The 17,357-nt window shown below is 54.0% G+C and overlaps 1 protein-coding gene across 4 annotated transcripts in view; it reads left to right on the top strand.

Annotated features, from left to right (window-relative positions):
* Nucleotides 1-8,309, top strand: part of TOP3A (DNA topoisomerase III alpha) — a 42,951-nt gene extending 34,642 nt beyond the window's left edge. For all 4 annotated transcript variants that reach the window (XM_059668406.1, XM_059668404.1, XM_059668407.1 and 1 more), the window contains 4 exons: nucleotides 517-660; nucleotides 3,418-3,540; nucleotides 4,507-5,198; nucleotides 6,988-8,309. In XM_059668406.1, the coding sequence (XP_059524389.1) occupies nucleotides 517-660; nucleotides 3,418-3,540; nucleotides 4,507-5,198; nucleotides 6,988-7,172 (1,144 nt within the window). In that variant the 3' untranslated portion in view covers nucleotides 7,173-8,309. The remainder of the gene's footprint in view (nucleotides 1-516; nucleotides 661-3,417; nucleotides 3,541-4,506; nucleotides 5,199-6,987) is intronic.
* Nucleotides 8,310-17,357: the final 9,048 nt, after the last annotated feature.

Raw genomic sequence — 17,357 nt, 5'->3', positions numbered from 1 at the left:
ATTTCCTCCTGAGCTCCAAGTGTTCCCTTCCGTGGAGCTTTGTCAATATCAAAACAAACAGAGAGACCTGGTCCAGCTATGCTCGGCTGTTGGCTAAATGCTGTTCTCTTGATTCAGTTGTTTCGAATTAGTAGCAGCACAATCATATGCCAGTAAACCAGGTGCTGGGGTAGGACCACTTGTTCTCAGGGTGTTGTGAGGGGCCATTCAGCAACACGCGTGTGTGTTAGAAAGGTCTGCCCCAGCGTCGTGAATGCGTGAGCTGGTCGAGACCCAGGACTTCAGAGCGTGTGCCTGGGCCGGTGTGGTTTGTTTGATGTGCGGCCACTGACCGGCAGAGCTGCACCCTCCCGGGCGCTGTCCGTCACCCAGGCCGGCCAGGGCCGCTCGGCCAGTGCAGTGCTGTGCCTGCCTCCCGCCTGTGCAGCCGGCCTGGGGCTGACCAGCCAGCTGGCTCCCGGGTCACACGTGCTGAACGCACATAAGAACGTTGCACATGCTCTGCTGTTTCTTCAGATTGGACGAAGCCTTGTCCCAGTACTTCGGGGAAAGGGCGGAGGTGCCCCCGGAGGAAGCCATCTACCCGGCGGTGCCAGCTCCGGTCAGGAAGTGCCCGCAGTGCAACAAGGACATGGTCCTCAAGACCAAGAAGAGTGGCGGGTCAGTGCCCAGCTTGTGCCCCACCTTTGCTCGCCTCGCACCTGCCGGCTTGGCCAGGCAGCTTCTGCTCACCCCGCCTTTTCTTTTTTCTTTAACCCTCACCCCAGGATATTTTTCCATTGACTTGTAGAGAGAGTGGAAGAGGGAGGGAAAGACAGAAATATCAATGTGAGAGAAACACCGATTGGTTGCCTCCTGAACGAGCCCCGACCAGGGCCTAGGCCAGGGAGGAGCCTGCCACCGAGGTACATGCCCTTGCCTGGGAATCGAACCTGGGACCCTTTAGTCCACAGGCCGACCCTCTATCCACTGAGCCAAACTGGCTAGGGCTCCTTTGTGTCATTTTTTAGAGGCAGCCTGCTGTTGCCAGTCCCCGGACCAGGAGTTGGAGATGGAATCCCACTCCTACCACTTACAAGTTTGTGCGCCAAAGCAGGTTACTTAACTCTTCTCTTGTCCCTAGACTTCGGGCACCGAGGTCTGCCTCACAACGCTGTGGGAAGGGTGGGGATTCAGTGAGAAGTCAGGGTCTAGCCCTGAGCCTGATATGCTAGATACTCAGCAACACTGATTCCCTTCTCTCCTAGCTTTGGCTCCGAATTGGGTCTGAACATCTTAAATCCCTCCTATTCCCAGTGCATTCATTCCAAGTGGGCAGTTGACTCCGAGGTTCAGGTTGCCCGGCCAGGCCTAGCTGCCCAAGCCAATACCTGGGCACCAGGGGCAGGTCACGGCGGGAGTGGTGGGCGGTGGTGCGGCCATCGTGTATCCTGTGCCATCCCTGTGGCCGGCATGCTGGAAGGTGCTCGACAGACTATCTTATCCGACTCCATAACCACCCTACAGGACAGCTGTTTTCTAAGGAGTGAGGCCGAGGCCGAGGGGCTGAGGGCTTGTCTATAGCAGGCAGCCCTGGGAGCAGGAAAAGCAGAATTTGAACCCGGTCTTCACAGCCCTTCTCCGTCCTGCCAGCCCCTCTGGCTGCAGCATCGTTCACCTCTGTGCTGCTCCGTGAGCAGGTGGCTTCCCTGACTCAGAAACCAGAGGTTTGTGGGCCCGACCAGCAGCCAGGGTCAGGCGTGTGTTGCCCACAAACGTAGAAGCCAGTGCCCCTGCAGGCATAGGCAGTGCCTGGCGGCCCTGTGTCAGCGTTTAATACCCGCTGTCGGTGGTTTCTTCTGGGCCAGTGTGCATGCATTAATAAGCTTCGGAACATGAGGGAAGGAATGCTTACTTTGGTGTAGCTCTGGGTGCTGCAAGTCCTTGAGTCGCCCAGGTGGGTCGGAGGATCTTGTGAGGTTTACCACTCCAGGGTTTACCTGATAATCTCCATTTCTGGGGTTTGGGGTTTGTTTTGTTTTTCCTGGTCTGGTCATACCCGGACATGCTCAGAGGACATTGTAGATGGTGTGTGTGGTGGCTAGTCCAGCCCTAGAATTGAAGGCATTGATAAATGTTGGCCAAAAAAGATGTGGAGCAGGTGTTAAGGGTAAAGACTCTCTCATCAGACTGGGGGGCACTGAGCCAAGCCCTCGTACTCCCTGGTGCTGTGGTCTGAGTGTTGGCAGGGGGGTTGGTTGTTTTTAAAGTAGAAAGCAGAGTCAGCTGTAGCAGTTTCTTTGTTATTATTTTGTTGCTGTTAATCCTCACCCAAGGATATTTTTCCCATTGATTTTTAGAGAGAATGAAGGGGTGGGAGAGAGAGAAAAAAACATGGATGTGAGAGAGATACATCAATCGGTTGCCTCCCACATGCACTCCAACCAGGGCCAGAGATCAAACCTGCAGTCCAGGTACATGCCCTTGACCTGGAATCGAACCCAAGACCCTTCCGTGCACCAGCACTCCCACCACAAGCACCCCTGCAGGGCAGCAGTGCATTTCTTAGCGGGTGGGCAGTGCAGCCGGCCAGCATTTCCAATACAGAGGGCGCCCACACCTCACCTGCCCTCTGTCTGCAGGACGGCAGCCCTTCGGCTGTCAGGGTTCCTTTCTCCTGCAAACGCTGGACCAGAGTTCACTGCTCTGCATGTCTGTCTCCAGTGCTGGGGCCCCTTAAGGGGGGACAACCGCTCTCAGGTCCTGTCGCCTTCACCTGCTGTGGTCCTGCTCACAGTCCAGGGGCTTCCCTGTGCACAGACCTCTTCTCGGGACCTGGGCCCCTGGTGTCCATGTGGGGTGGGGACAAGGGTGTAAGACATGAGGGGCGGCAAGGGCACCTTACAGGGTGACACGGGTGTATGTTTTGATTCCAGTACTGACAGGCTCAGAACTATAATGTGGTGCATGGCACATCCCACTGCCCGCCTGGCACCTTGCAATGTGGAGAGAACTGAATTAAAGCTATTTTTTAAATATATTTTTTAATTGATTTTAGAGAGAGAGGAAGGGAGGGGTAAAGAGAGGGAAATTTCGATGGGCTGCCTCCTGCACACCCCCAACTAGGAATTGATCCTGCAACCTGGGCATGTGCTCTGACTGGGAATTGAACCGGTGACCTTTCAGTGCACAATATAATGCCCAGCCAACGAGCCACACCATTCAGGGCTTAAGCCGTTTTATAACAACTCTGTCTCTTCACAGGCTTTCTGTTCATGTTGTAGAAGGCAGCTTGGCCAATCTATGCTGGACTTTGAATAAACTCTCATATTCTGGAAAAAGAAAGGAAGAAAAAAATTTTCTTGCCAGATGGGTGACAGCCTGGGACTGGCTCCCCCAGTTCCCGTTTCTGCCTGACCCTGGTCCCTGTGCCCCCAGGTTCTACCTCAGCTGCACGGGCTTCCCGGAATGTCGAGCAGTTATGTGGCTCCCTGACTTCGTGCTGGAGGCGGGCAGGGATGAGAGTGTGTGTCCAGTGTGTCAGCCACACCCTGTTCACAGGTGAGCTGGGCGCCTGAGTCAGCGTCAGAGGAGGTGGGGCGGGCACGTTCGGGGCCTTTCACTCCGAGGCCCTCGGAGGGCGTTCGCTGTGCTCGCGGCGCCAGGCCAGCAGGTCTCCGCTGGGGCAGGTCCCGCTGATGCCCTTGTAGGTGTGGGGCCAGGCTCCTGGGCCGTCTCAAGAGGAAGGACCATGGAGGCCCCGTGGCCTGTCCCCTTCTGCTCGATGGCCACAGTCTGCGTGCGTTGCATGTCGTTCCCACGCTCTTCCCCAGGCCCAGAGCTCTCACGGGGCTGGTCCTCGCACCTGGTCACAGGACCCCTTACGTTTGTAAACATCATTGAGGGATCCAAAGAGCTTTTGTTGTGGGTATGTTTATCAATATTTACCAAATTAAAGTGTAGACATCTTCTAAAATTGAGCTTATTAATTTGTTTATAACATGCATTGCACACTAACATAAATAACATGTTTTTAAGCTAAAATGCCTATTTTCCAAAGCAAAAAAATAAGAATGCATGGTTTTCCATTTTTGCAAGTCTGATGTCTGGCTTAAGGGAGACAATTGGACTCTCACGCCTGCTCCCACAGTTGGTCTGCTGGGTTCAATGCATGTGTTGTAGCCTCTGAAAAACTCTACTGCACATACTTGGAAGAATAAGAGCACAGCAGACTTGGCATTGTTGCAAAATATTTTTGGGCCTCACCTTGAAAGGGCCCAGGAAAACGCAGAGGCCGCTGGCTCACACTTGGAGGGCCGCTGGTGCGGGCTGGCCTTGCAGAGGCCTCTGTGTTGTGGCCCCACCTGCCTCCCGCTCTGCACTCGTGTGAAGACCGGAGGGGCTGGTGGTTGGCTGGTGCGTTACGAGGATGTCAGGGGGAGACCTCAGGCAGGCCCAGCCCTCTGGGACCAAGGAGAAGACGCTGCACCTGGTGTCAATGTGTTTTCTTACCTTCTGGCCCCTTAGGTTGAAGCTGAAGTGTAAGCGTGGTAGCCTTCCCCCGACCATGCCTCTTGAGTTCATTGGCTGCATCGGCGGATGTGATGAGACCCTGCGGGAGATCTTGAACCTGAGGTTTTCACAGGGCCCCCCCAGAGCTTGCCCGCCAGCCAGCCAGCCCCCTGGCTACCTGCAGGCTAGCCAGTCCCTGAACCGAATGGACAGCAGCCAGCACAGCCACCCCCTGCCCCCTGACACCAGGCAGCCCAGGCCCTTGAAGGCTCTGGCCCGGAATCTACCACCAGCCACTGCTGCTGGTGAAAACGACTCTGTGGTCTGCAACTGTGGCCAAGAGGCCGTGCTGCTCACCGTCCGGAAGGAGGGCCCCAACCAGGGCCGGCAGTTCTACAAGTGCCCTGCTGGCAGCTGCAGCTTCTTCCTGTGGGCCAGCGGCAGCTGCCCGGACCCTCCCTCTTCTGCACCGAGACCCCCCGGCGGCTCGCTGGGACGCCCCCCTGGCTCAGGGAACCGCCCCGGTGGGGCTGGTGGCCCTGGGGATGATTCTGGTGGTGGCACGTCCTGCCTCTGTAGCCAGGCCGCTGTCACACGGACGGTGCAGAAGGACGGGCCCAACAAGGGCCGCCAGTTCCACACGTGTGCCAAGCCGAGAGCGCAGCAGTGCGGCTTCTTTCAGTGGGTGGACGAGAACGTGGCGCCAGGTGAGGAGCGGCTCCCCCGCAGCGGCCCTGCAGGGAGCAGTGGGCGGGGCGGGCGGGCGGGTCCTGCTCAGAGACCTCAGCTGTGTGATGGGAGTGTGAGCATGAGGTTGGCTTGCTCCTCATCTGCGTCCCAAACCAAAGGGTGCCTGCCGGCACCACGCTAAGTCAGCAATGTACGTACACATCCTCCACCTTCACCAGGTGAGCCTGCGGTCACAGTTACACACACGAAGTGACTGACCACAAACGAAGCCGCTTGAAAGTAGGTCGGCCTAATCCCAACCCCACGTGCCTATAGCCTCTGCAAACCCTGCAAAGTCATTACCCAAAAAATCACTCATTTGTTCAGATGAAGAAACTAGCCCAAGGTTAGACACAGCTTGAGTGTGGCACCCAAATGGGTGTGTGAGACGGGAGCCTGGCCATGGGGCCCAGGGCTGGTGCGTCTGAAGGCACTGAGAAGTGGCCTGTCCGCTCTCGTGCGCAGCAGAGCGTGTCTCTGAGGATGACAACAGGCCTAGTGGGAGCTGGTCACGCGCTGGTTCCACAGCCCAGCGGTCTGACCTGGAACCCAGGACCTGGCTCAGCCTCGGTTTCCTCAATAAGATGGGCACCTGTCTGTCTCCATCAGAGCTCCTGAAGGAGTTTAATCTCGGGCTGTGGCTAACATGTCACCAGCTCTGCACCTACAGGAGGAACCCAGAGCAAGCAGGGCAAACTCCAGGGCTAACACAGGCCCATAAACAAGGTGTAAGTGTATGTGGCCGCAAAAAGAACGAAAGGTTCAATCCTCATAGAAATGTAGGTTTATTTAGAAAAGTCTAGTATAAAAAAAGCACAAGAGCAATGATAAAATCCATGTTTTCTTCCTGGCACTTGGCATCTCTTCTCTGCTACTATCTTTCCTACTTCAGGGGAAATCTTGTTCACAGTGATCACTTTCAAAACTGAACCACGGTGAATGTCAGTAATTCTGGATCTGCAGGAGACTCATTTCCTGTCATAATTGTAAATAACTGCTCGCGCCATTATATTGGCTGGGCCACAAAAATATTCACTGTGGGCCGCATGAGGCCCACGGGCCACGAGTGTGACATGCTTGACCCAGAAGGCTCAGTAAAAGTATGGCGCTGGGCCGGCTGGTGTGGCTCGGCAGTTGAATGTCGACCCAGTAACCAAGAGGTCGCCAGTTTGGTTCCTGGTCCAGGCATATGCCCGGGTTGTGGACTTGATCCCCAGTGGGGGGCCTGCAGGAGGCAGCCAATCAATGATGTTCCTCTCTCACCATTGATGTTACTGTCTCTCTATCCTTCTCCCATCCTCTCTCTAAAAATGAATAAAATGTTGTTAAGTGCAGGGCTGGCTGCCAGAGCCAGAGGGGCCTTGCTATGACAGACTCACGTTTGAGTGGAGGGTGGTTCAGACCTGCAGAGCCGCAAACCGCTACCTGGCTGAGCAGGCAGGCGGCACTAAGGCTGGGGAAGGACTGGCAGGATCCAGAGCGCGGGTTTCTTGTGGAAGGTGGGGAACAGGTGGTTGGTCACAGGCCCTCTTGTCTTGGCTGCCTCGCTCCTGACCTCAGGCCAGCCTCTTGCTTGGGTTCCCACTTTGGTAAAAGGGGCAGCGCTCTCGTTCCCAGCACCGCATGGGCCCGCCTTCAGGAGCTCAGGGCCTGGGCAGGGTGCTGTGTGCTGGTGCAGAGCAGGGGCCTGGCCTGGGGGGCGGTGAGTATGGAAAGGAATCCGTATTTCCTTCCAAGTCAGCGTGACTTTCCCTGCTCCCCCCACAGGGGCTTCTGGAGCCTTGCCCTGGCCAGGAGGCGGCGGGAACACCCGCGGGCCCCAGTCCACGAGCAAGAGAGCGTGGGCCAGCTCCTCAGACCCGGGGTCCACGGCCAAGAAACCGCGGAAATGCAGCCTTTGCCACCAGCCTGGACACACCCGCCCCTTCTGTCCTCAGGGCAGAGGAGGGTGACAGGGCGCTGCCTCTGCTCATCCCTTGTCTCCAGGAGGAGCTGTCTTCCTAGGACCAAGCGGCCCTTCACCCCCTGGGGGTGTGGGGAGGGGCTGCATCTGGCCGGCCTGTGTTAAGGAGTCCAGGTCAGACTGCTCCTCAAGGCCACCCTGTGCCTGGGCTCCGAGTGACCACGCCACTGCTGAGGCGCAGGAGCTGCTGGGACCCCCGCAGGGGCCCGTTCGCGCTGCGGCAGCAGCTGTGGCCTCCGGGGCAGGAGGACTTCTCCACGGACATCCTGAGAAGGAGGCGTAATGCAGCCGTGGCTCTTGCTCTGAAATTGTGTCTACAGAAGACTTACTCCCCTTTATCTAGAACCTGTGGCCAGGACACACCTGCTCATGTGCCTTAATAAAGAGTTTCACCCCTTCACTCTGGTGGGTCAGGTGCAGAGTCTGGGGAACGGTGGCAGGAGCAGTGGGTGTAGATACCGGCCAGTGCCCAGGGGACTCTTGCCAGCCTCTGGCCCTCATGGTCTCCCTCCAGCCGATGCCCTTTTCCCCTGTCCACATGGTAAGCGGAAGCCCAACTTCTCGCAGCTTGTCCTGCAGAGAAGGTAGTGGGTGCACGATTCAGAATCTGTCTCCCACACCTCCAAAGGCTGCCACCTTCTTGTGAACAGCACTCAGCATACTTACTGGCTTTGTTGTGAGGGTTAGAAGGTAAGCAGAGTGGGTGTGGGCTGCCCAGTCACGTCACTAGTGCTGAACAAATGAACACTCCTTAGGTCTTGGGACGCCTGGCCCTGCGCGGGCTGGGTGGCAGGTGGACAACGTTTGGAATTGCTCCTGGAGCACCTCATCAGTGGTATGGGTCATGGCCCTGCATCTGTGAGGTCTTGGGCTCCCCCAGCCCCAGAAACCACCAGTCCATATTCTGCCTCTGGTTCTACCTATTCCAAACATTTCATATAAATGGAATCATACGTGCCAGCCAGTGTGTCCCAGTGGTTGTGTTGACCATGAACCAGAAGGTCACCAGTTTGATTCCCAGTCAGGGCACATGCCTGGGTTGCAGGCTTGATCCTCAGTGTGGGACATGCAGGAGGCAGCCCATCAATGATTCTCGTGTTTCTATTTCTCCCTCTTCCTTCCTCTCTTAAAATAAAATAAATGGAGTCATACAGAATGTGACCTTCTGTGCCCTGTAAGGTTCATCCACATATAAGCATGTTGGTCCTTCATTCCTTTTTTTATGACTGAACAAGGGGCCCAGTGCACCTTGAAAGGAACTGTGGGCCGCAAGGCTGCAGTGGGCACAGGGGTGGGTCTCAACCCATCCTCCCTGGCCCCCCCACCCCTGTCCCCTCTCTGCCAGCAGCCCCGCTCCCGCTGCTCCCACTGCTCCCACGCACTGATGGCACCAGCTCCATTCACACCCGCTGATGGTGTAGAGTGATTGGGGCCGGCGCCTGCAGCAGGTGCAAGCGGGGCGGCGCCTTCAGCGGGTGCAAGCAGCCACTGCTGCCCCAGTCGCCCCTCAGGAGCAGGTGGAGGTGGAGAAGCCCTCAGGGCCAATCGGGGCCAGCAGCCGCCATTCGCACCACTGATAGCACCGAGCAATCAGGGCATCGCTGGGCACGGGCAGTGGGTGTGAGCCCGGGCGGGACCGCAGCACATCGGAGCAAAGAATTTTTAGTAACCGCCAGAGGTTTGCCCCCATGACAGTGACTGGTGCCCCTGCTCATCTGCTCCACCATCCCACTGCAGTCAATGCCCTCCATGTTCTGCGCACGCCCCCTGGTGGTCAGCACGCATCACAGCAACCGGTTCAGTTTCTCCGATCGGTCTATTTGCATGTTAGGGTTTTATATATATAGACTAGTGGCCCAGTGCACAAAAATTTTTGCACTCGGGGGTGGGGGTGTCCCTCAGTCCGGCCTGCACCCTCTCCAATCTGGGACCCCTGGAAGGATGTCCTACTGCCGGTTTACAGGGATCGGGCCTAAACTGGCAGCTGGACATCCCTCTCACAATCTGGGACTGCTGGCTCCTAACCACTCACCTGCATGCCTGCCTGATTGCCCCTAACCACTCTGCCTGCCAGCCTGCTTGCCCCCAACTTCCCCCCACCGCCAGCCTACTTGCCCCCAAATGCCCCCCCCCCCACCAGCCTGATCACCCCCAACTGCCCCTGTACCAGTGTGCTCACCCCAACTACCCCCCCTGCTGGCCTGCTCGCCCCTAACTGCCACACCCTGCTGACCTGGTTGCCCCCAACTGCCCCCCTGCTGGCCTGCTCACTCCAAATGGCTCCATCTTCTATTCCATTTGTGTCCTTTCCATCCCTAAGTTAATGTCGTGTCCCTAATATGTGGTTATGAGATGTCTCTGTGACTGAGCTGGGAAACCTTTCACATTTCTCTTTCCTTGCATCTCAGGATAACTGAGGTCTGCGGTTTGTGTGGGACCAAAGGCCCTGGGAATACAATGCTGAGCCCTCTGAACTCATTTTATTCTTTACTGTATTTGATTCCTGGGGCTGAATTAAACATGAAAACAGAAGAGAATATACCCTTAGATATAGAATCTGAGTCATTACCCAGAGATTTCTGCGGGAGTTGACACTGAGGCATGAGACACGTGTTTATTGGTCTGTTTCCTCAACTATGGAACGGAGGTTGATCCTGCCCCTCGGATCCTTTGGAGGTTGGATATGCTGCATCCAGAGGGATTAACTGGCAGCTCTGAGAGTAAGATCAGAAATCCACAGACACTTGTTTCCTTTGCCCAGACAGAGTTAGAAAAACACAACTCCTTTTATCATAACGGCAGCAAGGGCCATGCCTATGGGAGGAGGAGCAGGGAACCAGGGCTTCCCCCTTGCTCCTTCCCCGCCCCCCCTCCCTCCATCCCTGCACTGGTCCAGCTGCTATGCTATGGTGGAACCGCTCACTCAGGCTCTGGCCCCGCCCATGTCACAGGGAGGAGCATGTGCAGTTTCTTGCAGACACAGAAGCAGCTGTGGAGTAGGGAGGTGGCGGTTTTTCCCCTGAGCAGGCACTTAAGTCCTCTTTGAAGTCTCCACTCCGGAGCCTGCGAGTCCAAGTCCTGGGAGGCTGTGCAGTGGAGGCGCCACATTCCTTTCAGCAGAAACTGAAGATTGATGGGAGCCTGCCGGCTGGGGGGAGGGACCAGGAGGTCTGCCTTGCGCCCATTCCCAATCCACAATCCCGCTTTGCTGATCGCACCTCCTGAGCCCCGCGCTGCCCGGGGCTGCACACGGGGCCCTGGATGGCGGCTCCTGCTGTCCCACCCTGCCTACAGTATGCAAATTAGCCGCCATCTTTGTTGGCAGTTAATTTGCATATCACTCTGATTAGCCTATGGGGCGTAGCAAAGGTACGGTCAATTACCATGTTTGTCTATTATTAGATAGGACTAGTGACCCGATGCACAAAATTCGTGCATGGGGAGGGGGGCCCTCAGCCCAGCCTGCACCCTCTCCAATCTGGGACTCCTTGGGGAATGTCCGACTGCCAGTTTAGGCCCGATCCCTGGCAGTCGGACATCCCTCTCATAATCCGAGACTGCTGGCTAACCACTTGCCTGCCTGATTGCCCCTAACTCCTCTGCCTGCCTGCCTGATCACCCCTAACTGCCTCTGCCTGATTGCCCCTAACCACTCTGCCTGCCGGTCTGCTAGCCCCCAACTGTCCCCCCTGCCAGCCTTCTCACCCCCAACTGCCCCCCCTTGCTGGCCTTCTTGCCCCCAACTGCCCCCTCCCCTCTGGCCTAGTTGCCCCCAACTGCCACCCCCCCCCACCAGCCAGCCTGCTCGCCCCCAACTGCCCTCCCCTCCTGGCCTGATTGCCCCTAACCACCTCTTCCTTGGCCCTGCCACTATGGCTTTGTCCTAAAGGATGTCCAGAAGGTCTCCCCATCTAATTAGCATATTACCATTTTATTAGTATAGATCCGTGGTCGGCAAACTGTGGCTCACGAGCCACATGCGGCTCTTTGGCCCCTTGAGTGTGGCTCTTCCACAAAATACCTCATGTGGCTGCGCACGTACAGTGCGATTGAAGCTTCGTGGCCCATGCGCAAAGTTGGTTTTCGGCCTGGGCGAGTCTATTTTAAAGAATTACTGTTGATATTTGGCTCTGTTGACTAATGACTTTGCCGACCACTGGTATAGATGATATTCCATTGTGTGGATGTACTACATTATGTTCATCCATTAATCAGCTGATGGACATTTGGGTTATTAATTGCCTTTGGCTAGTGTGAATAGTGCTGCTATAAACATTCAAGTATAAGTATTTGAACACCTGTCTTTAATTCTTTTGGGTATATATGTAGGGGTGAAGTTATTGGGTCATAGGTAATTCTGTTTAATCAACAAATGGTTTTCCATAGCAGCTATATACCATTTTACATCCTCATGACCAATGCAGGAGGGTCCTATTTCTCTACATTCTTACCAATACTTATTTACCATTTTTTAAAATTCTGGCCACCCTAGTGTGTGTGAAGTGATAGCTCATTGTGGTTTTGACTTGCCTTTTCAAAATGACCACTGATGTTGGACATCTTTTCATGTGCTTGTGGCTATTTGCACATCTTTGGACAATCATCTACTCAGGTCTTTTGTCCATTTTGTTCACTTGGGTTGTTTGTCTTTTTGTTGTTGAGTTGTAGTTCTTTACCGACTCAGGATACTAGATGCATTTGTGGGTTTTACTCTTTCTACAGGTGACGCCTGTGTGCCAAGACCAAGAACTGCTGGATTGGGCTGTGCCAGGACAAACCCAGCTCAGGTCCTGGCGCCCCACTGACTCAGTGGTGTGCCCTCACCACTGAACCTGAGTGTCCTCGTCTATAACACCTGGTGCCAACTGGGGGCGCTTTGGTGGGGGAGTCCAGGCCTGACTGCCGTGAGAACTTCACAAATAAAAGCCTGTGAGGGAAAAAAAAAATAAAAATAAAAGCCTGTGAGGGAGTTTCTCATGTCTCTTGGTTCAGGCGAGCAGCATTCAGCGCACTGAGAAGTGGATCCTTCGTCTGACTGACAGAAGGTTTGAACCCCATTTACAGCTTGCACAAATAGGACAGGATAAAATGACCCCCTCTTACTAAGCCCCAGCCACGAGCCGCAACTAGGAACTAGGCCACCTAATCGCGCCGTTTCTCAGCCTCCAGCTCCATTGCAAGGGACACAGGCTCTTCCTCTTTGAGCAGAGAAGAGGACTGAAACCGTCTCCGCCTGCATGCTACCCTCTTAGAGAAGGCACTGTTCACGCCACAGAGCACCGCTGTCTGCAGAGAAGGGGCGCTCTGGCTGATGCCTCTTGCACGTCCCCATGGCACCCCTTCTTGCCCCAGTCTGAGAACTAGCGAGAGTGGCCGCACAGCTGTTGCTGGTCGAGGGAGCCTGTCTCGGATGCTCATTGCTCTTGGAGCAGCTGGAAGCTAAAAATATAAGCTCTGGCAGCCAGACATTCTCTGAGCACTGCACTCGCTTCAGGCAACAGCTCGGGTACTGGGAGGTCTGCCACCCTTTGGGGTGAATTCGAAGCTGCCTTTCCTTCCAGGGCTGTTGCAGCCCAGAACGTCAGCTGTTCGGGACCAAGGACCTCTGACTGGAATACAGGGGCGGCATGGGGTCAACGAGCATGCCAGGGTGGTCACATACTCCCACTGGCCGTCCCTGCTAGGGACAGATGTGTGCACTCTGTGACTGCCTCAGACTACCCATGTTCACACGGAGGTGGCACTGGGGGCAGCCTGGAGAGGTTGGGGTGAAAGCACACAAGTGAAAGAGTCTGAGATTCTGGCCTTCCTGCTGTGTGAGGCCCCAGCCAACCAACTCATCTCAGGAAATTGGCAGCACTGCAGAGGTGACCCACAACACCGTCCTCGGTGCCGTTTGGAATACACTCTGGGTGTCATCCACTACACTCTTAGCTTCCTCATTGAATTAAGTGCAACCAAATTGTGATGTTACTGGGGTTAAAAAAAACCCTAATTTTCTGATTAGAAAATAAGTATTTTTTTTGCCCAAGCTGGTTTGGCTCAGTGGATAGAGTGTCAGCCTATGCACTGAAGTGTCCCGGGTTCAATTCCAGTCAAGGGCACATGCCTGGGTTGTGGGCTTGATCCCCAGTAGGGGGCGTGCAGGAGGCAGCCGATCAATGATTCTCTCATCATAGATCAGTGATGGCGAACCTTTTGAGCTCGGCGTGTCAGCATTTTGAAAAACCCTAACTTAACTCTGGTGCCATGTCACATATAGAAATTTTTTGATATCTGCAACCATAGTAAAACAAAGATGTATATTTTTGATATTTATTTTATATATTTAAATGCCATTTAACAAAGAAAAATCAACCAAAAAAATGAGTTCACGCGTCACCGCTGGCACGTGTGTCATAGGTTCGCCATCACTGTCATAGATGTTTCTACCTCTCCCTCTCTCTTCCTCTTGGAAATCAATAAAAATACTAGTATATTTTTAAAATCTAGCTATGTAAAAGGCTGTGTCTGTCCGACCAGTAGCTATGATCTCACTGACCACCAGGGGCAGACGCTCAACGCAGGGGCAATGACATCATGTAGCAACGCCCAGCTTCCTCTCCCTAGTGACTAGCCTCCTTGCAGTTTCTTCAGCCCAGGAACACGACTTGCTTTATAGCAAGGTGCAAACGTTTTACACTTTAACCAAATGTCTGTGAAGCATTTTCCCATGCCTCATCTCATTTGATCCTCACAGAAGTCCTGGAGTAGGTAGATAGGAGACTTGAGGGAATCCTATTTTCATTAGCCAGAAAATGGAGATTTAGAAAGCTTAGAAACTTGACCCGACTGAAAAGAAGTAAGAAATGGTGGACCTTGAAAATGACTTCAGGTTTTCTCACTGCTCAGAATATAGTCAAACACTGCTGCAGTGAAATATTTTACCCTTTGTTCTCCCTGCGTGATCTGCAATAATAATCTGCTTCGTGTTGATATTTACTGCCGTGTTGCTGACAATTACCTGAAAGAGAAGTTGGAGTGCTTCACTGGGCTGGAAAAAGTTTAGTTAAATCAGAAAGCAGGTCTAATTAAGCAAGTTTATTCTATATCTATAAAAGGCCAAGTTGACTTGCACACGTGTGATACATATAAAGCTCTCGCTGATGCCAATCACGGGCATGTGTTTTGCTCTGTTATTGTCGATCATGAATTTGGTTGACACTTCTATTATAAAGGGCGAATAGCAATATTAAAATATTTCTTCTAATTAATTTCCTTTCGATGTGCATAAATCCATGCACTGGGACACTGGTGTGTGTGTGTGTGTGTGTTGTTTTTTTTTGAAAAATGCAAATGTGTCATGTACCACGTTGAAGCCCCTTCTATTTATTTTTATTTTTATTTTTTTTAAAATATATTTTATTGATTTTTTACAGAGAGAAAGGGAGAGAGATAGAGAGTCAGAAACATCGATGAGAGAGAAACATCAATCAGCTGCCTCCTGCACATATCCCACTGGGGATGTGCCCACAACCCAGGTACATGCCCTTGACCGGAATCGAACCCAGGACCTTTCAGTCCGCAGGCCGACGCTCTATCCACTGAGCCAAACCGGTTTCGGCAGAAGCCCCTTATTTTAGAACAGGGCAAAGTGGAGCAGTAGCCCTAGACCAGGGGTGGGCAAACTTTTTGACTCGAGGGCCACAATGGGTTCTTAAACTGGGCCGGAGGCCGGAACAAAAGCATGGATGGAGTGTTTGTGTGAACTAATATAAATTCAAAGTAAACATCATTACATAAAAGGGTACGGTCTCTTTTTTTTTAGTTTTATTCATTTCAAACGGGCCAGATCCGGCCCGCAGGCCGTAGTTTGCCCACGGCTGCCCTAGACTATGGGCTTTGGGGTGTGCCTGACCCTGACCCCCTGACCCTGGGCATACTGCCCTTCCCATACTTGAAGGAGCTAATACCTGCTCTAGAGCCACTGCAGGCTCAGCGTCTGCTCCCCCAGGCTCCAAGCCTGGCCTCACAGCCAGCTAAGTGCTGAGGTCTCAAAGGCAGGAAGTGCTTTCCTGGTGTGGCTTGCACGCTAGCTCGGAGGCAGTTGTGCTGGAGGTACATTCGAGCCTGCTAAGGTCTTTGAACCAGGGGTTCCTGAGCTGCCCCTGAATTGGCTTCATTTTTCCTCAGCGCAGACCAGGAAGATGGGAGCCACGGACACAGGCATCGGTGGTGGGAATAGGAATCGCACCTCCATTTTCCACTCCAAGTAAGATCTTACGAACGGAGAGTAGGAGAACGTGGGACGTGGCAGCGAAGGCTGATGCTGGTGAGGGGTCGGTCGCATGCTTCTGTCTACGGAAGGCAGCCACTTTCCCTTTCTGCCCCGCTCGGCCAGGCACAGCTCAGCGCGTTGGGGCGGTTTTCTGGGCTGCTGGCTGAAGTCCTTTCAGAATGCAGTTTGGCAAGATCCTTCAGGATCTGCGCAGCTGGTGTGGCTCAGTGGTTCAGCGTCAACCCATGAAACAGGAGATCACAATTCTATTCCCCGTCCCGGCACCTGCCTGGGTTTCAGGCTCTATTCCCAGTAGGGGACGTGCCGGAGGCAGCTGATCCATGATTCTCTCTCACCACTGATGTTTATAGCCCTCTCTCTCCCTTCCTCTTGAAATCAATAAAAATACATTTTTAAAAATTAAGATCCGTCAGGATCTGAACAAGTTTGAATGCTTTCCACGCCCAGGAATCTCCTTATGAGGAAGCCCATGTGCGCAGACCTTCAGGGCTTACGGCTGAGACAACTGGGCAGGTCACCTTGAGGATGGCTGTTCCTCCAGCACAGCGGTTCTCAACCTGTGGGCCGCGACCCCTTTGGCGGTCGAATGACCCTTTCACAGGGGTCGCCTAAGACCATCCTGCAGATCAGATATTTACATGACAATTCATAACAGTAGCAACATTACAGTTATGAAGTAGCAACGAAAATAATGTTATGGTTGGGTCACATGAGGAACTGCATTTAAAGGGCCAGAAGGTTGAGAACCACTGCTCCACAGATAGGATGCTGTGCGGCTAAGTGTTCTGTTGCTGTTCTTAGCAGCTAAGTGTTTCTGAGGAGACATTCTCAGGAGTGAAGTACAAGGAAATGTTTCCCATGCAGGAAGATTATGCCTGAGTTACGCGGTGACATTTTAAACCCGTGAGCTCCTGTTGGCCATTTCCATGACTTTCATTCTGAGCAGGTGCGGGCCTTGGCCCTGGGTAACGCTAAACCAGGCCAGGACGCGGACTGCCGGGTTGCCCACCATAGTCTTAGTACACGACGTTCAGACAGACGCACCTGGCGCAGGGCTGGAATTGTCCCTGCGTCAAAGGGCATCTGTGCAACGGTAGCAACAATCCCTGCTGCTGGCACAGACCAGGACTGAGCCTGCCAGACACAAGCTCCCGCGAAGGCTTCTAGCAAAATGGTGATTTGTTTCCGGCTCTCGGCTAGAAACTCAAGTCCCAGATGTTAACCGTGTACTGGGGATGTAACCACAAACACCTCATTTCTCTTTTAATTCACCCCCGTCTTACTGAAGTTACGGTGTGTGAGGGTTAATTCAGAGCTACCTCAAGCAGGAGGCCTCCCCAGAGGGGACCACACGTGGGGTTCTGTCACCTAAGAAGGGGCTCTGAACCGCCGCCCCAGCCACGCCCAGGCCAGCTCAGCAGGACACCAGTTGTCCTAGGAGCCCGCCATGGTCAAAGGCAGCCTGGTGGCGGAGGCACCCTTGTGCTTGGGCTCTGTGAGCGAGGCACCAAGGCCCAGCAGTCTCTGGTTTGGGAAAGCACTTCATTTTTGGCCAGGCTCTGGGCTAACGCTCCCCCCAGCACTTGCTCCTTGCAGCCACCCTAGGAAATAGGTGTTGTGATGAGAATCCCAAGGCACAGCCTCTGCCTCCTGCCTGTTCCCTGGCCACCCCTAGGCTGCCATTACAGCTGCTTAAGGCTCTCTTTGCACCAGCTCCTGAGACAAGTTATCTGAATGGCCCTCAGCTAAGCCAGTCTCCTGACCTTTGACCCTTGCCATAGCCTGAGTGCAGCCACCATAACCTCCAGAGGCAGCCCAGGATCCTGTCCCATTTGGCAGCCCTTGGGTGACTACCCTAGGAAGTACACTGGGATGCGGAGAGGAGGGGAGAAGCAT

This window comes from Myotis daubentonii, chromosome 16, assembly GCF_963259705.1.
Source record: "Myotis daubentonii chromosome 16, mMyoDau2.1, whole genome shotgun sequence".
Taxonomy (NCBI): Eukaryota; Metazoa; Chordata; class Mammalia; order Chiroptera; family Vespertilionidae; genus Myotis; species Myotis daubentonii.
This window is presented reverse-complemented; position numbering and strand designations above follow the sequence as displayed.